At 38.1% G+C, this 26,743-nt stretch overlaps 1 protein-coding gene across 1 annotated transcript; it reads left to right on the forward strand.

Annotated features, from left to right (window-relative positions):
* The first annotated feature begins 3 nt into the window (after window positions 1-3).
* DYNC1LI1 (dynein cytoplasmic 1 light intermediate chain 1) lies at window positions 4-25,737 on the forward strand. Its single transcript, XM_005518977.3, has 13 exons — window positions 4-237; window positions 530-603; window positions 11,475-11,591; window positions 13,131-13,361; window positions 16,492-16,661; window positions 17,800-17,893; window positions 19,506-19,641; window positions 20,014-20,125; window positions 21,527-21,586; window positions 21,713-21,757; window positions 22,286-22,406; window positions 22,575-22,733; window positions 24,789-25,737. The coding sequence occupies exons 1-13, from the start codon at window positions 68-70 to the stop codon at window positions 24,899-24,901; spliced, it is 1,602 nt and encodes a 533-aa protein (XP_005519034.1). The 5' UTR covers window positions 4-67; the 3' UTR covers window positions 24,902-25,737.
* Window positions 25,738-26,743: the final 1,006 nt, after the last annotated feature.

Genomic DNA, 26,743 nt, shown 5'->3' on the forward strand with positions numbered 1-26,743 from the left:
GCCGCCGCCCGCTCCGCGTCCCGGGGAGGCGGCGGGGCAGGGGAGGGAGGAGGAGGCAGCAGCGAAGATGGCGGCGGCGGTGGGGAGAGCCGGCTCCTTCGGCTCCTCTTCTTCTTCCGGGCTCGGCTCGGCTGCCAGCTTTTCCTCTGCTTCCTCCGCCGCTTCTACGGCCACGGCCAACAACAACAACGCGGAGCTGCGGGCGGGCGGCGATGAGGACGATGGGCAGAACCTCTGGTGAGTGCCCGCCCCGCCCCGCGGACCCGGGCGCGCTGGCCGCCGCCCTCGGAGCGCCACGGTGCCCTGCGGGGGGCGAGGGGAAGGGGGCTGGATAATCCCCCCGCCCCCGCTGGAGCTCAGTGCCTCTCAGTCACTGAGCTGGGGGGGCACCTCCCCTTGGCAGTGGCAGCTCCTGCCCTGCCCCCCGCCCCTCATGCCGTAGCCCCCCCCAATTCCCAGGGGATGGCGAGGGTGGGGACCGGCAGGAAGCAGGAGACCCTTCCTAAGCGCTGTCGTCTCTCCTCGCCAGGTCCTGCATCCTCAGCGAGGTGTCCACGCGCTCGCGCTCCAAGCTGCCTTCGGGGAAGAACGTCCTCCTGCTGGGTGAGGAAAGCATCCCGGTCCTTCTGCCTTCCCCTCCGCACACAGACTGAGGAAAGCATCCCGATCCTTCTCCCATCCCCGCCGCACACAGGCGGGCTCCTAAGCTCTCTTGGGCGCCTGCAGCTTCCCTTGTTTAGCGCCCCAAGGGAAGGGGGGGGTGATGGGTGGCAAGGCGCTGTCTTAACCCTCCCGCTTCCTCCCTTTGCATGGCTTTGCTTCTTTTTGGAGATTGTCCACAGATACTTTAGATGCGCGCCTCATCGTAGGTACCTCGCCATAATACCCTCACTGTTCTTCCCCCAGCCTGGCTCCATAGGCGGGGATGGCTTGGATCGGGAGCTGTTATTGTCTCTCCCACGTGAGCCTTGGCTTTGGGAGGCGTGCGGCTCCCGAAGCCTCCCCCGCCGGAGCCGGCGGTGCCGCTTGCCGGCGCTTGCGGTGTGTCATGCGGACACAAAAACCGCTCCCATGGCCCGAGCGGCGTCAATGACGGTGCTGCCTGCGGGCCGGAGGGCGGGGAGGGCCGTGCGGGCTCTGCCCTGCCCACTCGCACCCAGCAGCAGCGCTGCCGCCCTGGGATCTCCACCCAAGGCCTTAGTCCAGCCTGGTCCTCGGCAAGGTGAGAGGTACGGAAGGGGACTTTGATAGGGCGGTGATTGGACACCCAGCTGCAATTCATGAAGGAAAACGATACGTCAAAATTAAAAGCTTCATGGAGGAGAGAGAGAAATGGATGGTCTCAAGTGTATGTGTATGAATAGTTATTAGTATTGTTATTAGTGTGGTATGGTTTTTGTTGTTTTGTGTACCTCAAAGACTATTAAGTACTATTACCAGTAGACAACATAATGAGTTCAGGTGTATGGATTTATAACTAGCTGCTTCTTCCGCTCCTTTTGACAGCCTCCCTGTCCCCAGAAAGAACTGTGCTAATATTTGGAAACAGGGTTAAAACTCAGTAAAGATATTTTTGCAGACTCTGTGCACGCTATGATTCTGCGTAGCCTCGTGGCTTATACTCTCGAGGTTTTTCGAGTTAGGCTTTTTTTTTTCCCTCTGTAATCCTAAAGCAATCACTGTGATCCTTTTCTTCCTGTTTTGATAAGCTGAGTGGTTACTTAAAACTGACTGAGAACGAGAAGACTGTGCAAGGATGGTAGCATGGTCTTCTGAAGCTCTAACAAGACTTACTACCCTTTAATTTGTTGCCTTGTATGTTATGTAATTAAGTAGGATATTGAGATTGGAAGTTGCAGTGATATTAAACAAAGGAAATATTTCATAAGGATTGGCAGCTTTTTGTACGACACTTTGAACCTAAATTGGATGATTGTCCTTGCTGAAGTTGGAAAATTCTTCTTCAAGCTGTGATCCTTGTCAAGAAGATTACCCTGTTTGTTTTTCCTCTCTCTTTGTAGTCAGGTAATCCTTAGTGCTCAGTAACTGGAGACTGCTTCCTTCAGAGCTAGAAAGGATACCATAGATTGTTTCCGAATGCTCATGTAGTTTGTGCCATACAACCTGTTGTATATAAATTTCCTTTTTTACCATTTATGTAGAGCTTATAGAATGACTTAATGTAAAAGCTTTTTCTCCTTTATTTGTCTGATGCATTTTTTTGGAAAATGTACAGATTTATAGAAGAAATTCTAATTCTTGCTTAGAAATTGTATTTTCTGGAAGGCCTTGATCCAACAGGGGGCAAAAAAACCCCAAATTTGGCATGTATTTAGGAAAAAGAATATCAGGTCTGAGGACTGGCTAGTGAGGACCATGGCTGTGTTTTCATGAGAATATGTAATCTTTGTTGTTCACTTGCAAGTTATGATGCTGCTCCTGAAGCAGAGTGGCACAGGAAATGGAGAGGTTTTACGTATTCTGTATTGGACAGATTTCAGTGTGTGAAGTTCTATCTGTTTGGATTTTTGAGTTGTGTTTATGGTTTCTCTGTTACCAAACATTTCCTCTATGTTCAAGCTTTGTTCCTTTAGATAGTTTTGTACCAACTTTTGTTACTAATACAGAGTACTTCCCGGCATGATAATTTTAAGTTTCTTTATACTTTCAGTACTTTTAAGCAAAAGATGTAAAGCTGACCAGCATCATGATAGTTTTCAGTCAGTTTGTGGCAGGCGAATATTTACTGTATAAACAGTCATATTGGTCAAAACTTGCCAGATTAAATATGATTTATAGTAACAAATGAGTGCTTATTTTCAATACAAACTGCATTAAAAATAATCCCTTAAACCTCCAACATCTCTTGGCCCCACCCTGAAAAACCAACTGGAAAAACCCACCATGTAGTGTTCTTTTGTTTGCTAGGACAGGTTTTCTAATTTGCCTACAGTGTTTTTATTTTTCAAACAGTGCATATAGTTGTATGCCTAATTGTTCTGGAAACCTATGTCTGGCATGCAAATTCTGCTATTTCAGTATTTATTTTTAGCTGTGTTAACATCTCGTTTTTAAGAACCTGTAAAGCAGTTGGAGTTATCTAACTAGAGGAGACTGGAATGCCAAATGTTAATCTCTAGAGATGGCACATAGTTTTGTGAAGTGAAGGTTAACAAATAATGTTGGTAGTCATTTGCTCAAAATCAGCCCAAAATTAATTGACTTACAGTTTTACTTCTCCAAAGTTGTTTCACTTGCAGACATTTTTTCAATAATTATTTTTCTTTAAAGTTTAAACTCTGATTGGCACCACATGTGGTGTGAAAGCTTCTCATCTTTCTGTTCTTGTATGAACAAACAATAAAAGTGCAAGCTTTTCTAAACTTTACTGTAAGTCCCTCCTGCTCTGATTCCTAGGTAGTTTTGTCATAGTGGCCATAGCTACCAGCAGAAAATGTAAAAATGTCCATGCTTTCTTAAGGATATTGAGTGCTCTCATTGACATTTCTAGCTACTTTTTGCAGATAGCCAAAGCAGTGTGTTTTTGTTGCTCTTGCTTTATTTTTTTCTCTTTTTTCTTCTTCTCCTGGGCCTTTTGGTCATTTGTGTAATAAAGGTAGTTGATCACAGGAGATGGTTTTTGTGATGAGAGAACTGATGCTTATAACTGGGAGCTCTTGTGTTCATTCCCTTTCTGATACATCAGCGAGTGGAGTAGAGGGGAGCAGCTGACAACTCACCATTGCAGATAATGGATGGAATCCTTAGTGCTGTGGAATGTGTGAAGGCTTGGATTCAGAGACCTGAACTAATAATTTATCCAATAAACTGCTGCATGCATTCAAGCAGTAATGTTCAAAGTCATTCCAGGATGCACCAGAACACAGGCTTCCAGCTGGCAAGCGAATTGAATAGTTGTTTTCTATCTGGCTTTGTGTTTCATACATTTCTCTGTCTCTGAAGCCCAGTATATTCTTTGCCTACAATTTTAACAATGTCAAACCATCCAGTGACACTCATATGCCTGACTCTCTGTGTCTTACTACACAGTTATGCTTCTTGTGAATCACTAGTGGGCTTGAGTTTTGTATGCATTTTACTTGACTTGATGATAAAAGCTTTGAGTTTAATGGGCAGTGAGAGTTCAGTTGCCTCATGTCCACGTATTCTCTTTATCCCAGACATATCACTTCCCAGGGCTAGGCCTGTTTGTTTGAATCTTGGAGCTCTGCTCCTGTCCAGTGGCATCCAGTAAGGATGCTTGGAAAGAAGCAGAATCCACAGCTAATTTACAGGTACACTTTTCTGTGTGTAGGTGTACCATTTTCTGCAGTAGCAGCCATTCCTAATGTATCTTCAAGAGCAGGTTTAGCTTGCTGCTTTTTTCTAGTGGACCTGTGGAATATGAAGAACTTGAAAGTTAAGTTTTGATATGGCAAACTTTCATGAGATTGTAAAATCTGCTTACTTAAATTTGTACTCAACAGTATAAAAATTAGTTTTTCTTTTCATTTTTTCTTTCCAAAACCTGACAGCTTTTATTTTATTTTAGTTTTTATAATTTGATCATTGAAACTGATAAAATACTGCTTGTTCATACTGTCCATATTATTAATCTCAAATGTTTTAAAAACCCTTGTACTGCAGAAGTTAGTTCAGAGGGTTTCTTTTTGTCCTCTTGCAACTAATTCACCTTCTGCAGGCAATGAAAGCCTTGCAAATGTAGTCAAATTGTGTTTAGGTCAGCAGAGTTATGCTTCTAAAGTGTCAATTGTTTTGATGGGGCATTGACCTAGATAAAATTCTAATTGCTTGTTTTGAAGCTACATTTTTTTAGAATTAAATACACAACTTCTTTGTGTACACAACTTTGTGTATTGTCTTTATTGTCCTTCCTGCTATAATACCCCTCCAAAAATCCAAAATTACAAGAATGCTGTGTAGTAGAAATCACTTAAAACAGCTTGGAAAGTTCTGAAATTCTTGAATTACATTTATTTTAGTTTGTCTCTGCAGTGTCAGAGGTGCTGCTGGTTACTGGATCTATCTCAGAAACAGCTCCAAAGGCGAAGAATACTGAAAGGAATTGTGCTTTTGTGTTTTTCAGGCAGGTTAGTGGCAGGAGTACCAATAAAGGTGTCCCATGGATAGTAACATGGGATTATACTATTTTGGTATTGAACCTGGATAAAATACACTAGACAACTTCCTGCTATGTTAAAGGAGAAGGACTGAGTTAGAAATGGATGCTGTTCATAGTCACTGTAGAATTCTCTGCAATATTTGCCTTTCTCTGACTGTGGGTCTCTCCAAACACTGTTAACACCATTGCTGTACATATTTCCACAGTCAGGCTGTGTATTCTTCTGGTGCAGGGCATGGCAAAATATTTGCTGGAAGAATTATCTGCAGTCTGCTTTCTGTCATGTTGAAAGGCTGACCTGCAATTAAGGTGCTCCTCAGAAAAGTTACTTAATTTTTCAGTGCGGCAGATATACCGAGTGAACCGTATGTGAGGGGAAAGATTTATCTGGCAGAGTAAAATAAACTTGGAGAAGGAGACAATTTTTATTCAATGAGCAAGTGAAAATTTAGTGACAAGTTATTTGTAAACTTGTTATGGCCTACTTATTGTGTGCTTCCATGTTGGTTTGAGAGATTGTATAGAGGGCTCTCATCAGCGTAACAAATTTTGTTCTTTAATTCTCTGAAAGCAAACTGAATTTGGCTTACTCTGATTATTTTGGTCTTGTTCTGTAAAGGACATTCTTCAATTAGTATAGAATGTGTAAACAAGCCTCTTTCACTAATATGCAGCTGTAGAAAAGGCAGTTATTAGCTTGTGACAAGTATTTTATCTTGAAAATAGCAATAGTGCACATGTGCTTGGTTCTAGTGGGAAGAAGATCATTACGTCTCTATGCCACTGTGTCAGGATTTAGGCATTCCACATGGTATGGAATAGAGATTGCTCTGGGACTCTGGGAAGGCATTTTAACCCCATTTGTTAACTCATGTTTAGACTTGGTGGCTTTGTTTTATCATATTTAAGCAAGATAGATTTTTTTTTCTATTTATAAAAATATGCAATGTTTTATGCTACAGATATTGGACATTCTGCATTTTTCTATCCAGAAGCAGTATTTTGCATTGTAAAAAGTGTAAAGCTGATTAACAAAAATATGCTTAGGGGTGTGGGGTGTGCTGAAGATGTTAATTGGAACCATTACTTCTAGTTTTGTTTGGCCTTGTTTGAACGTGGTTTTTTTTTTAGAGATGAGTTGTAGAATTCCCATATCAAGCTGAATTTTAATTGATGGGTTTAAAATTCAAACAAAAATCTTTCTTCAAGGAACCACTAGGATTATAGACTACAAACAAGTACAGCATCCAGAGTTTTTCAAAGAGCTGTTGAAATAAAATCACAGTCCTGGATTGAAGAGGGGCAGGCTACCAATACTGATGACACAAAATAAATATTCACTTCTTGTCTCTTTGCCTTGACATATTTTAAATACACTGGACACTTTACAATGGAGGAACAATTTAGACAGGCAGTTAAAGCTCATGCCTGTCCTGGAGATAACACATTGATTGCTCTTCCATGTTTCACAGATTTCTGTGGCAAGTAAGAAGTGTTAAAGGATTCTTGTTATAGGACCAGTGAAATTCTACTTCTGTTTTCATTCGTTAAACTGAAAGAAATGTGGAAGTAGCATGAGTAGTAAATATTTTGAATTTGAAAATGTTAATTTAAAGTATTTTGAATTTGAAAATGTTAATTTAAAGTTTGAATAAGTTCTGTAACGGAGAGCCTAAGTCCTCTCTAATGTAGTAGTTTATGGCTGAACAGTTGGTGTAGCAGGACACAGATAAGTGCCTGTTTGCCTGCACTCACAGAAGGAGATTCATTCACCTCATTGCCCACTCTTCCTATCTGGGGGGGGACCATTCTGCTAAGTTCTGTATTGTAGCAGAACATTTAGTGATACTTGATTTTCTGCTCAGTAAAAGTGCTTTTTGCCTGGAGTAGTGAGAAGGGAGGAGGCTGGGAAGGGTTTCTATTGTTACAGTTTCCTATATGTTTGGGGGCAGCAGCAAGAAGGAAGTTTTCAAAATCTGTTTTGTGAACAGAGTAGCACCTTGGACAGAGGAGCTTTCACAACTCCAAACTGGAGCTCCTGAGAGGAATGTAGTAGCAGCAGTGTGCGGATAAAAATGCAAGAGCGTTTGTTTAGTTGGGTATAAGACTTTCCATTTTGTTAACAAGACAGTGAAATACTGTGTGTAAGCAGATTGGTTTGGCTTTGTTTCAACTGCTTCCTAGCCTGACTTTTTTTGTGCAAAATTAAATCTGTTTTTCTTTTACTAGTGTTCAGCTTTGGTGCATAGCACTGCTTGTTAGAAACATCACTTCTGTTTCCTCACTATTGTATTAATGTGTGAATGCAGTTTGGTTTAATGGAGAAATTTTGTTTAGTATTTACACCACAAAAGGAAGCCTTTTTATGTTATTTGCAAAAGAAGGGTGCAAAATCTACCTGATTTTTATTCTCCCTTGAAATGCTATGTCAGAAATGTTTTGCTCTGTGAGCTTAGGTATGGAAGTCAGTTGTTTAATTATCCCACAGTTAAAAATAAAGAAGCTACAGGATTTTCCAGAATTCTGAAATGGAGATTGATGGTAATTATTCTTGAAGGTGCATAAGGCTCTGTTTTCTATATTGCTTCAGTAGCACTTGAAAAAAATTCTATTTCATAATATTAATAAGCAGTAATGTTTGAGCCTAGGGGATATGAAGTTTTCCTTTTGTCTGAAACTAAGCAGTATTACTTTTTAATATACTTTAGAGATATCCAGAGACAAACAAAAAAAGGTAAATATGTTAAATGTGTTAAGGTTTGTAATTTGAAAAGCCATATATGTATTGTGATTTACATATTTTCTTAACATATATACTTTTTTATATGCCCCAGGTAGCAATTAATGTTAATTATATCAGTATGTTGTGCATTATCAATCAAACCTCCAACAGCTAATAGACTTTAATTTCCTCACATATATTTCTCTCTCCTCTGGGGGGGGAGAGAAGATGCTGTACAAGGTAAAGCATTACAATGTTTGATTTTGTTCAAATTTTATTTTAAGTAAATTAAATAAATTTTGTTTGAGAAGTCTTAGAAGTTAGCACTTAGAATTAATCTGATAATGAGATTTCTAAAATCAATCTAGGAGTTTTAGATAAGCACTGGTTTAAGATTTTCTGTTTTGATATTGTTGCTGAAGAGTAGCTACAAAGCAAAAATCTGCTGCTGCTCTTTCTTAGCATAACTCAGTATATTCAAAGTGTGTTGACTTTTCAAGTGTTTTTTATTGAAGACTAGGTTGGGAAAAAATAATAACAAGGATACAAATACGTTTGCAGCTGTCATGATTTCAAAAGGTATATGCAACATACTATGCATAGAAAGTAGACGTAGATGAAACCTCAAGTTTTAGCATGCTGGGTTTCACTAGTGTGGGGTTGGACTAGCTGACCTTTGAAGGTCCCTTCCAACCCAAACTATTCTGTTGTGATTCTGTCTCCTCTTGGCCAAGACAGTTATCTTTTCCTCACCTTTATGATCAGTTGTTTGGGCAAAAAAGAGGAAGTCCTTGTGTCATAAATGATGGTCCTGTTTTTACTTCCTCACAGCTTTTAAAATACTACTGACTCTAATTTGGTTTAAATATGTCAAGAACTCTGGATCTCCTGTGGGCTAGGGCACATTTAGATAGGCAGCTATTTTGTACCCTTGCAAATGGGTCATCCTGTTGATAAACTAGTTGGTTTATGTATTATTAAATTCAGACTTCACTGATGCATCATTCTGGCTTCCCTCATGAAAGAAGAGTGCTGCTCTCTTCATGCAGTAACTTGTACAGAACTGTTATGTGTGTCAGTGATCCACCTGCCCGATCTTAATGTTTTGAAATGGGTGAATATTTGCTAAGGACAAGAGAATAGACAAGCTTCCTCATGGAACAGATTAAATTCAAGTAGATCTGTGATGGAAGGCTGAAATTACTGCTGTGTGTGCATATGTGTCCAGAGGTACTCATTTTACTTCAAATCAATTTGTCTTGTGCTGTACTTGGTAAAGCTTCTTTTAGTGTAGAGGGGAAAATAAAATTCCAATTCTTACTTTGTCATAAGGTATTAATTTAACAATATTGAACTCCAATTTATTTTAGGCATTTGGAAATACGGGGTTGGAGAGGAAATGACATAACACAGAGCCATGACAAGTAAGGGGCCTGTGGGAAGTATATTTCAAGCTTGCTTATATTGCTTAGCATGAGCACTTTGTAACAATAGTTGTCTAGGTATTAGCCATCTGTATGTTTTAATTAGGCTGTTTAGGTGTATATTTTATCAGATGCAGAACTTTTTACAACCATGTCTGTTTTTTTAGAATTGTTGCGGCTACTTTAAGAGCTGGTAGATACACACAGGAGATAGTAAAGTTTCCCAAATTCAAGCAAGTAGCAATTTTTATTGTCACTTGTGTGAATCAAACTCTAGTATGCAAAAGAACTTAGCTGGAAGTCAACTGTTTTGAGAAACTCAGAAAGCTCTTTGGTGCAACCCCTCATTAAAAGGAGTAACAGATTTTCATTTGTCTTACCTGTTGAGCCTTCTGCTGGCATGCATTAATTGAAGCTGCCAATTCAGAAAGGTAGAATAGCACAATGAATCATAAGACATTGTTGGCAAAAGTTAAAGCAACTTCATAACATTAGAGCAGCAGCTAATAAAGTCTTCTCAGTTATTTGTAGATGACAATTTTAAGAAGCTTGGGTAAGTACAGAGGTGAAAGCAGAGGAGGAATTGTAATTCAGCTATGGTGATGAAGCTTGAACTCTTCACTCTTCATCAGAGTCATTTAAAAGATACTCTTACAAGAGGAAAAGCGTGATGTATGACTAGAAAGTAGCATTGCTTTCCAATGGTTATTTAAAACTAGCTGTAATTGTTTGCTAATGTGCATCTTGATTTAATACAGGAGCTCACAAATGAACCCTTAAATTGTGGATAAGTTAAAGGAATGCAACTTATTTTTTCATTTAACTTGTCTATACTTAACTGGATTTCAAACTTCAGTGCTGGTCTTATTTCTCTCTCTTTCTCAAAATGTATTTCATTTAAAATGCATTCATTCTATTGAGTAAAATTCCCATGGCACCTTAGAGTAGGCAGTCTTATGTTTTCCAGTGTTAGTGAAATATGAAAATAAAGTTATCCTCTGAATTGAAGACTTAGTGTGGCAAATTTGGGGATGATATGTTAAGCAAATTCAAAATCAGTCTATCAAAGTGTAATATCTCTGTTCTTTACAGTGGTTATAGCTATAGTAGCCACACCTATAAGATCGTGGTCAGTTCTTTTCACAGGGAAAAAGTCATTATGTCTAGCAGTGAAAATTACTGCCCTTGAACTTTTGTCTTTGTTATGTGATTAAAAGCAAGTGTTTAGACTCTTCCTCTATAGGAGAGACTTGGGAAAAAAATGTTCTGTTTGACACAAAACTGATAAAGTGTTTCTTAGGGACCTGGGATAAACCTCAGTTTTATAAGCTGTGACTTTCAAGAATTTTGTCACGTCTGTTACAATACTCATCATTCTGCAAATTAGAGAAGAAAACAAACTGACAAACCCCTGCTTTATGTCCAAATTCAACTTGATTACTCTTTTGAACTGGAAAAAAATGCACATGAAGTTTTCCAATTCTGAGACCCATGATTACAAATGAAGTTTTTCAAGAAGGGTCTCTGACAGTAGTTAAAGTGTTTACATTGTGCATATGCTGTAAGGTTCAGTGGTTATCCAAGCTCCCTTTGGAAGGGAGAGAATAGGAGTGAATGCATCTGGACTGCGGGCTTGTCTCTGTGTTGTCCAAATACACACAAATGTATTGTAAGGCAGTGGGCTTACTGTTTGTCACTTCTTTTTAAAATTTCTTGAGAGCTGTAAAAGAGAAAATATTCAAAGAAACCAATTCATAAAAGCTGAGGTAACAGATTTGCCTTATTCAGTGTGCTGTTTGAAATGAGAGACTTCTGAACTGTAAGAGGAGCTAACTGTGAATTAAACTCTATTTTAGAAAAATTTCATTACTACTTTGATTATAGTTGAAAGACTGAAATTGTTTGAGGTGTTTAACTACTCCTTTGCATATGCTTTTAAAGATCTGTATAAAAGCCTATTTCAGGTAACATTGTTGGTGTCATAATTGCATTTATCAATAAGTAAAAATAATATTTGAAGCTGAAGCATGCACTTATAACAGATGGATGATGGGGCAAAACCTGCTGTGTTTCAAAACTCCAATGAGCTCAGTTACCCTGTTAAGATACAGTTTTCTTTTTGCCCCAGGTGATTTTTAATATGTAACTGTGCTTAAAGACTGAGTGATATCTTCTGTTTCTTCAGGTGAAGATGGAGCAGGTAAAACTAGCTTAATAGGAAAAATTCAAGGAATAGAGGAGTACAAAAAAGGAAGAGGAATGGAGTATTTGTATTTAAATGTGCATGATGAAGACCGAGATGGTGAGTCTGTATTTGTAACAATATCTTAAACCAGTTTGAAAGCAATGGTTGAGTAGTGTGATATTTGAAATGACAGTGGGATGTTTTTCTGTCTTTATAGCATGCAGGAATCCAGCTTATGCCAAAAGTGATTTGTATCATAAGGAAGTTTGTCTGTGTAATTTCTTCGGTAGATATCAGGAATGATCACTGAAGTGGTAGAGAAAGAGAGGAACCTGTCTAAAGAAAAAGCTAAAAAGAAAAGACCAGGGAAGCAGACTTAGCTGCAATATTCTGAATAGATGTGTGTTCCTCAGGCCTAGAGGAGAAGGTGACCAGGCTTCTATCTTCCATTTCAATTGCTGTGGCAAGTAGTTAATGTGAACCTACAGAGAAACCTTTGTCTTGCTGGCACACAATCTGCAAGACTATTGCCATCAGCTCATGGGTAGGAAATTGTGCACAATGCTAAAGGAGATTTAAAAAAAACAAACAAGAAAATCCAAAAACGTGGGTGAAGGTATGGCTAGAAAGGAAAAAGTATGTTTAAGGTCCTGTTTAATATCCCAGTACCTGGAGTTATAAGATGTGAATAAGGATGTACTGGAAGTCTTGGAGAAAAATGGGAACTCTTGTGTATACTATAAAAAAAAAAATCCCAAACATGTTAAACATGTTGAAGGAGAGCTAGAAGAAGTTGGCCCTTTTTTTTTTTTTTTTTTTTTTTCTCTGAAATCACATGTTTTCCTGACATTCATGTCTGGATACTGGTCTCCAAGATGGCTTGGAACCAGATGTAAGAAGATTGGGAGTTTTCTTTAACTGTCTTCCTCAGAACTTCTGTACCAAGTAATAAAAATCTGCCTGAAAGGACATGTAATTACATTAAGCCAACTAATTTTGAATCAGCATTTCTTCTTATACTGAACAAGTGTTTGTGAATTTCTAGTATTGTGGTATTTTTTGGGGGGAAACAATGGGATGGTCTGTTTGTATGGTGATTGTCGTTTTGCAAACTGGAAGAGTAAACAGTCTGTTAAGTCAAACTCAGTCATTAAAAACTTACAGCTCTTCAGGTTTTTTTGAGTGGCTGAAGTACATTCTATGCTCTAAGAGTTATCCAACCATGTCAGATGGAGTTTTGAAAGAGAGATGGCAGTCCTTGAGAGCTGAGCAGGCCAATGGCTGCAAAAAGATGACTGAGTTCATCCAATATTTCTCTTCTAAGTTGCATCTTGAAGAAAATAGTTTCTTACTCAAAAATGGTGATCAACTGTTTTGGAAATGTTGAATGCTTCCTCTGGATCTTCTCTCTCAGATAATGTATTTAAAATCTTCAGTTATCAGCCATTAAACTTCAGGGTTTGAAAGGGGAGGAGCTTGTCTCCCCACAAGTTGCAGATTGCTGTGTCATTATGTATGTTCAGTGGACTGATAAAACATCATCTGCTTTCTTCCTTGTATTTTACATGTCCAAAGAACATTCAATAGCCATTATGTAGTGGTGTCTTTCAAGTAAATCTCATTAAATGCTTTTCCTTTTTTTTTTTTTTTTTGTAGACCAAACAAGATGTAATGTATGGATTTTGGATGGTGACCTGTATCACAAAGGTCTTCTTAAATTTGCAATGGAGGCGAGCTCTCTAAAGGACACTCTAGTTATGTTGGTAGTAGACATGTCTAGACCTTGGACTGCACTGGATTCTTTACAAAAATGGGCAAGTGTTGTAAGAGAACATATTGACAAGTTAAAAATTCCTCCTGAAGAAATGAAAGAAATGGAGCAAAAGAGTGAGTATTCTGCAAATACATGGGAATCCATTTAAATATGCTTAATGCTTTCTGCACCATTTAATCTCTCCATTGCAGTCTTTTTCATTCTTTGGAAGTGGTATTTAAAGTTAGAACTTATCAAGCAAGTCTAGCTTCAGATAAGTCTCAAGAAGCTATGTGAACAATACTAGTCTTTCTAACAGAATAACAATATGGGGGGGGAAAAACTTTCAGAATGAACACAGCTGAAATTAGTCTTGCTTTTTAAGTATTTTTCTAGATAAGATTCACCAGGCAAAAAAAAAATTCTAAGCATTCAGTTAATTTTTCATTTATTTGTTTAAAGGCAGATCACTACATCAGCTTCTTAACTGTTCCTGTAGTTAGCCAGTTAGAGAATCTGGGACCTGTTCTGTGCCTACCAAAAGTGTAAATTTTGTGAGGATTTATGGCAGCATGGCCATGTCTGGGCCCTTTCCATTTGAAGAGTTTTGTTTTAATTATTATTGATGTTAACAGAGCTATGTGTTTGTTGCTCTGTCCGTGTCTTCTATTTTTAGTTTTAAACATGCAGAACACAAAGATTTTGCAGGGTTTCTTAAACTGGCTGACTGAACTCACATTATAGCTCCATGTTATTTTTGAGCAACCCTTTGCATTTCCCTTAGGGTAGTAGAATTTGAATCTTTCCCATTCATCTCTTGGTGAATTACTACAAGGAAGAGATTTGAGAAAGCTGCGTATTGAGATCAAATAGCATGATTAAACATGCTTTTTAAGTCTGAAGTTGCACTCTGACTGGTACATTTTTAAGCAATGAGTGCTTACACTAATTTAGAAATGTAGCTGTGCTGTGATGAAGTGGAATGTAAGGTGAGAGTTGTAGATACTCTGAAATGAGGTATGTGGAATATTAGTTGTTTTGTTTGTCCCTTTAAGGGAGAGATTCTTCTAAGGGAAGTATCCTTGAGAATCATATCTTCCAGGTGGGAGGAGTTGAGCTCTCTTGGATGTGTTTTTTGGTTTGGTTTTGGATGTTAGTGCATGTGTGTTAAACATTCCCTCAAACACTTTCAGGATAGGATTTTGCTGGATGAAAGTATGGATGCAGTATGTTATAAAAGGTGTATAGCTGATAGTTTTGCTTCTATATAGACTGAGTGAACAGAATAGAGAAACTACAAAATCCAGAAAATGTAAGTGATGAAAGGAGTCAAGAAAAAAATGCTGCGCCATTTAGTTTTGTCAGTTTTGGTTTTCTATCATCTGGTCTAATTCTTACAGATCTAAGTCATCTGAACACTGGCTATAACAGAGACCCTGGACACAATCCAGCTGTGACTGGAAGCTGGTTTTTGTTTTGATCACGTTGTGAGGTGACTTCATGCATTGCTAGGCGGCCAGGAGCTTGCCAAAAGGACGAGGGAACATTGTTTGCCTGACTTTTGGCTACGGGATCCCACTAGATTCTTGCATCAGGCTCAGTGCTCCTGAGAGCTTATTTAACTTGCTACCAGGACTCAAATCTGCTGAGGGTTTGTGTGTGTGGTTTTCTGGAGGCGTGCTGCTGTGTTTGTCTTCAATTCTAGTAGCTTAACTCCACTCAAAGACAGACCCTGTGAGGGTACAGAAGGGCATTTGGGGATACATAGCTGTGTGTGAAAGGTTGGAATAGCTCTTCCTCTTCACTGAATTAATCCGTGTTTAATGAAATTGTGTTTTTTAAGGAAGACCTTATCTTTCTAAGGAAGATAGTATTCCACAGTTTTGGAGCTGTGATATACTAAATTATTCCTCCTTTATACTGCTTTCCATACTTACATAAAGATTAGTATGTTATGATCACACACTGGGAATTTTAGGAATCCACTGGAGGATTTATGTGATTATCCCAGGACAGGATACTATACAGTAAAGACATTGCAGAGTGACTGGCATATTGTGGTGAGAACTCTGGGTTTCAGATACATTCAGTGAATCTTAAAAGCTCTTCAAACCAGACTTGAATTAGAGCCTGAGTTGACAGTTTGAGATGATAACGTGTGCATGTGCTTTTTGTTACTGTGAACTCCAAGATCTGCAGAAAAATTGAATAATCTTGACCCAACATAAGTTTTCCTCCAGGGTGTTGAACTAAATCTTGCTCTGTTAATTGCAACAGATACTTTTCTAGGTATAAACTCAGAGGGCTTCAGTCAGTTTAGTGAAGGTAGCAGTGGATTAACACAGAAGGGAGGATGTTCTGGTGTAGTTCACTGCCCCTGCGCATGATGCAGCTGAGCTGCCTTGCTGCCTGACTTCTTGTGCTGAATCAGGATGTGCTACTCATGGAATAGAAGGCAGTGGTTTGGTTTGGTAGAGCCTTGTTTCTGCTGTGTGGAACAGGACATGTGATGTGAAAAATACAGACATTTTATGCCTCACTTTGTATCCCTGACTGTCGGAATAGTGAGTGTGTAATTAGAGGCTTGGGTGTGTGCAGCAGAACATGACAAGGACTTGGAACAAGAATTAGAAAAAAAGGAAGTTAGAGTAACTTACCCTGCTTGCTACATTTTAAAGTAATATCTGATAATTTTAAAGCATTCCAAATGTTTAATATGCTATTAACTAGTTATAAAGCTAGTTTAAAGTAGTGTTTACATTTTCTATTATTTTTTGTTTATACGACTACTGAGTCACTGTACAGAGAGTGAAGTGTGGACAAAGGGTCTTTGTAGGTAAAACCTAGTATACAGTGGCAGCTAAGCAGTTTGTGTGAAGCTTAATTCTGTTTATTCTGAAACTGTTCCATTAACTTTGCCAAGAAGAATGGAAGGAAACTTATGTCCTTTAGGAAGCAGATCAAACAGCAATCCTTAGTAGCAACTGCCTAGTGGTTTCATGATGAAATGATTAAAAAAAATTATTTCATATTGGTCTTATAGGCAGTTTTCTCTGATCATGTTCTTCTGGCAACTGATCCAGCATATCTCAGACTTGCTAGTTCTCCCTTGTGCTGCACAGAGCGAAGAGCTAGCCAGGACTAGGTGCATGCTCCATCTTTTTAACGCCAAGATGCAGACAGTGCTAGAGATCAATGGCAGTGGAAATCATTGTTGAAATAATAAAGCAGCTGATGTTTTAATGTAACTTTTTTTACTTTCAGTGGTAAGAGACTTCCAGGAGTATATAGAACCAGGCGAGGATTTTCCAGCTTCTCCACAGAGAAGAAATACTTCATTACAGGAAGACAAAGATGACAGTGTGATTTTACCCCTGGGTGCAGATACACTAACATGTAACTTAGGCATTCCTGTAGTAGTAGTTTGTACAAAGGTTTGTTTCACATTTTAGGTCTCTTGCATATTTTATTGAAGTAACTCTGTCAATTGTGGATTGGGGTGGGAAGCAGATGGTTATTTAGTTATTCTGAATACCTCACTTAAGAACTCTTTAAGTGTTTAATATTGATGATTGGTTATCTTCTGGAACCCATTATTTAATGTTCTGTTGGAATTAGCTTTTCCTTTAGTTCTACCAGTTTTCAAGGATTTGAGAAATACCTCAGACCTGATTTTGCTCACAGAAATGAGCTAGTCAATAAGCAACTAGAATTCCCCTTGATTTCCACAGTGCTCAATATTCTGAAAATAGTGGGGTTTTTTTAATATTTCTGCTATTTTTCTGAAGATAACTTCTTCAAGAGTTGTAGTTAGTGAAGTGCTGCACTTCTAACTTTTCTCAGTTCTTAGGGGTCTATGTGATCTGTTTTGGTTTCTGTTAGATATGTAACCATATTAATGAAAATAATGGTGTGGTTCTCCTGTGGCTATTTTTCATCTGGTTTTCTTGTTTTTTTCCCCCTGGCTCCTCAGTTCTCATTGGCATTAAGCATACTGCATCTGCAGCCTCTGCTGTCCCCCAGGAAGGCCAAAATCTTTTGATGCATATGCTGTTCCTTCTCTGGAAAGCTAACCCTCTCATTTGAACAGCATGTTTTTCCCACCTCCTCGTTTCCATCTATTGTTTTCTCCACCCCCACACCTTTTTTCTTTTTCTGCTTCCATATTCCTTGCTTTTGCCTTCCTATGCAAAGAGCTAGTTAGTAACTGGATTAAAAACAGTCTTTTAATGCCACAGTGTGTAAAAAAACATTGGATAAAAAATTATGATGTCACTTAGTGGCAAGTTTTCAACAGAGATTTTGGGTGGGGAGTGCATTGGAGTGGGGAGGGAGAGTGCATGAAAAGTTCCAGTCACTTGAACTCTCAAGTTATGCTGACTCCAGTACATGTCCATCTGGTTATATATTATTAAAACCAAAAACATTCAGTTGTGCTTCTAAACTATCTTAGAAGGTTTTGTTTTCCTCTGCACTACCCAACCCCACTCCATCTCCCTTTCCCCTTGTGAACTGGATGTGTAGCAGCACTGTTATTTTAGCAGTATATTAATTTTGTGTTTGTTTTGACAGTGTGATGCCATCAGTGTTCTGGAAAAAGAGCATGACTACAGAGATGAACACTTCGATTTCATTCAGTCACATATCAGACGGTTTTGCTTACAATGTATCCTTTAACACATCATAAAGATGATACAATTACTCAGTTCAATGTTTATATTAATTATGACAAGCTTAGAAGAATATTTGTGTCTGTACCAAAGTAGGATGCAACTCTTTTACTGTAGCTTGCAGTCTCCTTCAGCTACCCCCATGGGCAACATCTAATAAAATTTTTCTGTTTTCTTGTACCTTTTTTTTTTTTTACAGAGCTACAAGAGTTTCTAGCATGTCCCCTTACCATGAATTGCCTCTATTTCCCTAATTAGGAAATCAGTTCTCAGAACAGCACATTTTAGCTGACAACCTCCCTAAATACCAACAAGATAATTAATTTAAGTATGATCTTGCTCCAGATGCACATAAGGCACGTTATTTTGTCCCAAATATGCAGTCTTCTCCATGCTCAGGAATTCCACAGGATGAGGTTAGGACAGAAGGAAAGAGGTGTGAATTGCTGTAGGCAAGGTCCACTGACTTCTCTTGCATTGATACAGAGACAATGCCCAGAAGCTGTTGCTCTGCTATTATTATTTTTAAACTTCATTTTTTTAGAAGTGTATAAAATACGAGTCTAATATTGTTTATTCAGATAGACATGCTGAGATGTAGATTTTAGATGCCAGTAACATGCCTACATTGTGTCTGTCATCATTTGTGCTGAGGTAAAGGGAAGTTTAAATGCTATTGGAGGGACAGCAGGTGACAGATGGAAAAGTTAGTTCAAGAGCCAGAGACCTCAGTTGAAATGGCACTTCCTTCAAAGGGCTTCCAAGACGTAATTTTTCAAAATGGAATTATGTAGTGACTCTTGTGTGTGGCAGAAGAATATAAAACAGTAGGGATTAGCCTCCATAATTGCATATGCCGTGTACAACTTGCAATTCCATTCTGAATTTCCCAGAATAGGAATCAGACCCCACCATATGACTTTCTTCTAGGATTTGAATTGCAGGCATGTAGAAATAAATTAGGGAATTTGGTATTTTTATAATCCCAAAGTTAAAATTACTCTTTTATTAATCCTATGCATAAAATGTGTTAATTTGATACTGAACCATGCTAGAATACTAAGCACTCTCTTGGTCTTTTAGTAAATGATACATAGTAAACTCATTTGCCTTCATTTCCTTTAAAAGCAGATCACTGTATAATGTGAGAGTTTGTTCCCCTAATTAAAAAAAAAAAACGCAGATGGGAAAGTAGAAGATATTTGGCTGCTAGTGTCAGTGCTGCAGTGATTGCAGGGTGGGATAATGAGAAGATACAAGGATATGGCTTTAAATTTTTTGTTCACTAAAAGCAGAAGACTTCTTAAGGGCATTTAGTGAAACCATTGGTACTGGGAGGCTTTGAAAGCAAGAAAAGCTTTTGCTTTACTTGAAAATCAAGAGTTGAGGTGGCCTAGAACAAATGCAGAAAAAAAGAAAGATTGATTTAAGTTACTTAATAGCTTATTTCAGAATGAAGTGTTGGAAGTTATTTGACCTGTTTTGCTTTGGGTTTGTATTCCCTTTCAAAATTCTACAAAGTAGCTGACCCTTTTTTGATAGTTTAAAGGTTACTTTAGTTTCTCTTACTTTCCACTAAACAAAGTTTTCTTTAACATGTTTATTTAGATGGGGCAGCACTTATTTACACTTCAGTAAAAGAAAACAAAAACATTGATTTAGTGTATAAATATATAGTCCAGAAGTTGTACGGATTTCCTTTCAATGTTCCAGCTGTTGTTGTGGAAAAAGATGCGGTATTTATGTAAGTTATCTGCACTATTGTGTGTATGTGACTACAAAATGAAAATCTGCAATACTGTAAAGCTGCATTTATTTTTGGTTTATGCCTTTTAAAGTTCCATGTAACATTCTCATGAGCTGGAATTTGGTGAGTGCCAGTGGATGAAGATTACAAACACTCACTTCTCCAGTGGATGAAGATTACAAACACTGCTCCAAAGGGAAATGTTAAGCATGGTGAACCAGTCTCTACCTACTTATACTGATCAATCTTGCATTGGAGAATGGGCACTGTGACAGCTTTCCTGGCTCTCAGTTGTGTGCAGTTCAGGAGTGCATGCAAGAATAGCCTGAAGCAGCAATAGAATTTTAAGCCAAATAATCCCTTCTCTAGTCCTGCAGGTTGGGATAATGACAAGAAGATAGGAATATTGCATGAGAATTTCCAGACACTAAAAGCAGATGACAATTTTGAAGACATCATAACAAAACCACCAGTCAGAAAGGTACACCGAGATGTCTTTGCATTTAACTTCTTTGCTATTTATTTACCTGTCATTTTTTTTCTCTTTCATTGAGACTGTGCTTCCAGCTTATCAAAAGTGTGATGTACTGGGGGTGGGGGGGAAGGAATGTTCTTGTTTTGTACTTAAAGTTGCTCTTTAGTTAACAAAAAGGATCATTATGTGTTTTTGTTCTGTATAGCTCTTCTTCAGCTTACACCTTACTGTTACATTGTTTAAGACTACAAATACACTTGATTTGCTTTTAAGACATGTTTGGTATTGAAAAGCCTAAATATGACTTACCTGTTTCCCAGGTTGTGTTCATTTTCTTTAAGAACATTTCATTTTGCTCTGAGTTGTTTATAACTTCATAATGCTTTCTGTTTCTTTTGGAGTATTTAAAATAAGAAAGCTTGAGACAGTGTAAAATCAAAAATAAACATGTGCAAACAGCTTCTACATACATTTGGTGTATTTTCCCTGGTGCTATCTAATGAAAGGCCTTGACAGAATGACCTGTAAACATATGTGAGGTTGTTGAACAAAATGCCTGCAGCAGTGGACTCCCATGAACTCAAAAGTTATTGAAGGCAAATATTTCTATGGCTTTTTTCTAACAAAGCTAAGATTTTGTAACTGATCTTATTTTCAATTGGGAATTATTTTAGTGGAGGAAACTAATACTATGTCCTTTCTGAAATCTTAAGGGTAATTACCAAGACATGCTAAATAGGTATCCAAGGAAAATATAACTGACAATATTTCCTTTTGCATGCTTACGAACTTCAGGCCTGGATTATAAACTTTGATACTTATATTTCCCATGCTTGCTTGGGAAAAATTTTTGATGAATTTATTTGGAAGGAGAGTGCTTGTGATTTGATGCATAGAATTGGGTTCTGAGATGTTTGTGTCCAGTTCCTACACCAGTGTGGTGCAACACAGCTGCAGAGTCATGTGTGCCATAGTTACTTATAAAGTAATACTGAGGTGAGGCCTCAATAAATTAGGAGACATTTGCGTGATGCAGAGTGTGTGTATCTGTGAATGTTTCTTACTGATCCTGAAACTCCTGAATGTGCCTTGTGAACATTTACCTAATTCCTTTTCACTGAGCAATTAAGTGAACTTTTTAGTGGGTCTTTCTACAAATGTATCTACAGCTTTATACTTGACAGGTCAAAGGAGTTAATGATAATTCTATTTCACTTCTAATTAACTTGGCCTAAATGGAATCATGAGGCAGCAGTCTTAAATATGAAAAATGTGATTTGCAGCAATCACAGTATTTTATACATGTACTTCATTGAATGTTTTGGTCATATTCACCAGAAGATAAAAAAGAAAATACCTTTCTTTCTTTCTTTTAGTCAAATTTATGCTCATGTTTTTGTATTGCAGTTTGTTCATGAAAAAGAAATTGTAGCAGAGGATGACCAAGTGTTTCTTATGAAGCAGCAGGTAATTTTCTGTCTATGAAACAAGCAGCAAGAGTTTAATTTAACAACATTCTCAATACAAACTTGGGGTTTTATTCTTAGTCATTGTAATATCTAACACTTACATGTATGTTTGTTTTTTTTGCAGTCACAGTTGGCGAAACAACCACCTACTGCTGCAGGAAGGCCAGTGGTTAGTAACAAAAATTTTAAATACCATCACATGAAAGTCATTAACTTTTATTTATTTAGAAGTTTGATTTTAATGGCACTGTCAAATATTGCTTGATCTAATTGTTTTAAACTACATAGTATTTAAAGACTCGTAGTGCTCTAAAATTATGACACTCCACAGTGAGTCACGACAGCTTGTACTGACAGTAAGGGCTAAAGGGCCTGGCTCTCCTTTTCGTATGTTAGAATGAATTTATGGTCAGAGGCACTACTGAGTAACAGATGGATTTTCAGGTTTCTCATGGGGATGAAATTAAGAGCTTCTCTTGTGCTTTAGTTACACTAAAGTTAATAGTATGTTCTACAAGTGTGAAAAGATTTGTATGCAATCAGCAAAATCTAATCCTGTGTCATTTCAGTTGCATGAGATACTATATTTAAAATACAAAAGCTTAGGAGCTGTGAGAAATAGCAAAATGCTTCATTTAACCTGTTCTTACACTTTGGGTTTGTTGGTTTGTTTTCTGTTGCTTTTTTTTTTTAATAGGATGCCTCACCAAGAGTTCCTGGTGGATCTCCTAGGACACCAAATAGATCTGTAACATCGAATGTTGCCAGTGTTACACCTATCCCCACCGGGTCAAAAAAGATTGATCCCAATATGAAAGGTACCTTTTCTTATGAAGGCACAAATGTACCTGGAGAAGCAGAATAATTGCTTTGCCTGCTTGCTTTAATTTTCTTATTTAGATTTATTAACACACTAAATCAGTATTTACTTAGAAAATCTGTGTTGGTTTTGTGTTGTGTTTTTTCTTTCCTTCTTCCCCTTGTAGCTGGAGCTACATCTGAAGGAGTCCTGGCTAACTTCTTCAATAGTCTCCTGAGCAAGAAAACTGGTTCTCCTGGTGGCCCTGGTGGTGTTGGTGGCAGTCCAGGAGGAGGTGGCACTGGAAGTGCTGGCAGCAACTTACCACCATCAGCAAAAAAGTCAGGTATGATTAATGACAAAAGATCAACTCAATCTAAATTGAAGAATGCATTGTTCCTGTTAGTATAGTTTATCAGAATTAAGAACACTACCGTATTTAACTGAATGTTAGATATATAAAAATGCTTTTATATTCTATATGGCTTTTTGCTTTTATTTTCACAGCACTTTAGTATTGTATTTTTGTGGCTTTCAGAGGAGCAAAGAAAACCTTCATGTAGCTGTTTAAGCATGAATCATATCAACATGAGTTCCTAGATTTTTTCCCTTATTTCCACCATCCCAGTGAAATAGCTTATGCCATAAGCCTCTTCTAGTCTTATTTAAATAGGGTAGGACTGTATTTCAAGTTGATTTTTTTTGACAATACTGTCAGTATTAAAATAGCTTTAAATTAATAGCTAATGTTCTAGCTCTGATAAGTGCTTTGAGTTTAGTGACAGCCTGTAAAAATACTTATGGTGTTTTCTTTTGACAGCTGTTTATATATGAGGCAATTTAAAAATATTATTAATCTAGAAATGTTTAATAGTGACTGTGCTAAAACTAGATGCAGGAATGTACTGACTCCCTGCTTCCCCAGAGGTTAATAATGCTGCACTTAGGGGAGAATGCTGGTGTTTCATTGGTACTTCACACTTCCCACTAACATTTTGTGTAGATTAACCCTGATTTTTTTTTTCACCTGTGCACACTTCCGTTTTCTAAGTGCAAAACTCTAAGTGCAAACTTTGGCTAAGCAAAGTCTGAGTGCTTCCTAATGTGCTGTAGGCAAAGTCAGCAGTGCCAGTTTGAACAACATATGGAGATTGTTCAAACAAATGCAGCTGACGCAATATGAGGCACAGAGAGCACCCACTGAAAAATCCTGTGGGGAGTGGCTGGCAGCAGGTTTGGATGATGCCAAGCAAACAGAGGTAGTACTCCAGAAAAGTGTTCTGTCTGGAGCTGTGGCAGAAACATCAAGGACAGAATTTAATCATTAAGGAGCAAAACAGTTCTCAGAAATTTCCTACTCTGCAACAAATGAAGGGTTAGGTTTACAGCTGGTTTAACATCAGAAAGGACTATGTTTTCAAGGAGTTATCATAAATGCTAATAAATTTGGCTTAGATATGACCTCGTCATCATCCTCAGTGTTTTCTGTCTTGTATTTAGTGATATCTGCGGCACTCACTCTTCAAATCTGAAAACTGTCTGTTAAGACAGCAGTTTGGGATTTGAGAATTACTTTTTCCTCAGCAGCTTTGGGAAATTCCACTGCTTATTAGTTGGAACATTAACTGTTTTGATTTTAATACAGTATTATCTTTAGTTAAATGATTTGAAGAGCAGCGAAGTACATCTGGCCAAAATTACCTTTATGGATAGTTCCTATTAATTTGCAGCTTCAGAAAGGATGCTGGGACACTGCTACAACTGCATATGTGTCAGAATATTCTTTTACAGATGCTGTGCACCCTTGTCATAGTATTGGAGTCCTAATACTGCACTGCCTTTTCCCATATTCTCTCCTCCATTCTTGCTATAGAACATAGTGGGATAGAAACCTAGACCGAGGAGGAGGAATTAAAAGAGTGGGGGAAATGGTGTGGTTTGAGTTTGAATTAAGTTAGAGTGTGGCTGCACAAATGTTTGTGCCATTCCAAGTTAGGGAGGGGATAAGTGGGTGAGGAGAGAAAGGGATTTGCCATCTGCAGGTCTGTGTGTACCCATGAGCAGTGGTGTCAGGTTTGTGTTGACCTGGTACACAAAACTGACTTTGCTGGGCTTGCTGAAACCCCTGATTTTTACATTCAGCATTATTTCAAAACAAATTATACAGAAAACTGTATAGAAGTAGTCATAACTGCTAGTCTTAATAGTCTTCTGTATTTTATACTTTAAGGATATGACTTTCTCTCTGTTTCCTTTCTGTTTCTTTAGGGTTTTGGCCTTATGCCTTAATTTTTTTACCCGAAGCATGCAGTAACAATTATTAGGATTTGTCTGATTGGAGAATTGAAGATACCATAGGCTTTTCATAAACATGACTGAATGATACACATTTATTTTGTAGGTCAGAAGCCAGTTTTAACAGATGTTCAGGCAGAATTGGACAGAATTTCACGAAAACCTGAAATGGTCTCTCCTACATCATCTACATCTCCCACAGAAGGTGAAGCATCTTGAAGACACCAAATAAAACCAATTGTTCAGTTTTCTGGGATAATTCAAACTTGCCTCTGCCTCTTCCTTCAGTGACTGGAACTAAAGAACTGAAATATCTTTCAGAACACCAACCATTGATGTCTGTCTTTCTTTTATATGTGTTGCCCAGTTTTACAAAAGGGAGCTGTACAGATGGAAAACAGTTATCATATTGTGTAGGAGCACTGCTCAAAAACAGTAAATTAATTCTTTTTTTCTGGGTTTTGTTAAAAAGTCAGTGTAATTCTGTAAAATTGCAAGTATGTCCACTTAAGTGATAGGGGTTGCTTAGAACCGGAAAACTGATACACACCACAGGCACTTAATTTATATTGATTTCCCATTCTGTTAGGTAAGTTAAATACTATCTTAAATAGATTAACCTCTACATGAGAGAGCTACTGCTAGTTTTCAAAAGAGAAAAATAATTGCACAAATCTATAATAGCAACAAACTCCAGTTATACTTAAACACTTCATTGGGAATATGGTTTAAAAAAGTCTGTTTCATCTCCACTGAAATTTACACTGCATTCAAAAACCCATGCAAAAATGCATTCAGGTATAAGACTAAATTAGTGGCTGGTTTTTTTTTGTTTTTTCCTCTTTGATTAATTTCAGACACTGAATAAATGATGTATAAAGAAAAAGCAGAGGTTAAATGTACAGAATATCAGTATCCAGATTTGTCTATACATATGTGGCTCAGCCTTAATGTCCCCCACTATGTTTCCCACACTACTTATGGTTTAAAATTGGTCATCAAAACTGTAATCAGTTAATAAAGTATTCTCTGCATTCAAATTTAAATAACTTTAATTGAAGCCATGGTGTTCTTGTTCATTTACGGTTACATCTAAGGATGTGGTATAAAGCATCTTAAAACATGCTTTTATATTTTTACCTCTCAGTGAATAATATATCGCAGGTATTTAAACTTCCTTAAAACATTGTTTCTGGAAGGAAGGGGATAAGTCTGCAGTGTTTGTTCCTAGGAGTGAAACTAGTTTATCTGACTTGGGTGGTTTGTGCTGCAATGTTTTCAAAGCACACTCATTAGACTAAGGATCTTGCTGCTGGCTGCAGTGTGTTGTCTAAGTAGCAGTTGACCAAGGCTCGGACTTAAGCTTTCAGTACACAAATGCTGAACATCACTTTTTCCTCTGTGAAATTTGTGATTATTTTCTACTTACAGCCTCAGACTAGGAAATGTAAAAGGTATATCCTAATCAAATGATTGCCAAGACACTTTAATGAGTTTGGGTTTTCTAGGTTTTTTTTGGTTTTTTTAAATCAGTCATATTAATTTCTCTGATTAGTTAGAAATCTCTCTATTTTGGATGTGGTAATACTCTTCTTTCTCAGTTCTTGCATTCTGTAGTGGTTCTAGCAAATTCACAGAATGAATCAGGTTGGAAGGGACCATAGTGGGGTCACCTGGTCCAACCTTCCTGCTCAAGCAGGGCCATTCCAGAGCATGTGGCACAGGATTGCCTCCAGGCGGTTTTTGAGTATCTCCAGTGAGGGGGACTCCACAATTTCTCTGGGCAATCTGTTCCAGTGCATAGTCACCTGCACAGTAAAATTCTTCCTCCCATTCCAGCAGAGTTTCCTGTGCATCCCCTTCTGGCTGTTCTCTTGCCCTGTTGCTGGGCACCACCAAGAAGAGTCTGGCTCCATTGTCACCCCCCCCTTTAGATAGATACTGGCAGACATTGATGAGGTCCCCTCTCAGGCATCTCTTCTGGAGGCTGAACAGGCCCAGCTCCCTCGGCCTTTCCTTGTGAGAGAGATGCTCCCTTCCCTTTATCATCTTTGTTCTCCA

The sequence above is a fragment of the Pseudopodoces humilis genome, chromosome 1 (assembly GCF_049639895.1).
Source record: "Pseudopodoces humilis isolate 2021_Gansu_Grassland_sample_001 chromosome 1, ASM4963989v1, whole genome shotgun sequence".
Classification (NCBI taxonomy): Eukaryota; Metazoa; Chordata; class Aves; order Passeriformes; family Paridae; genus Pseudopodoces; species Pseudopodoces humilis.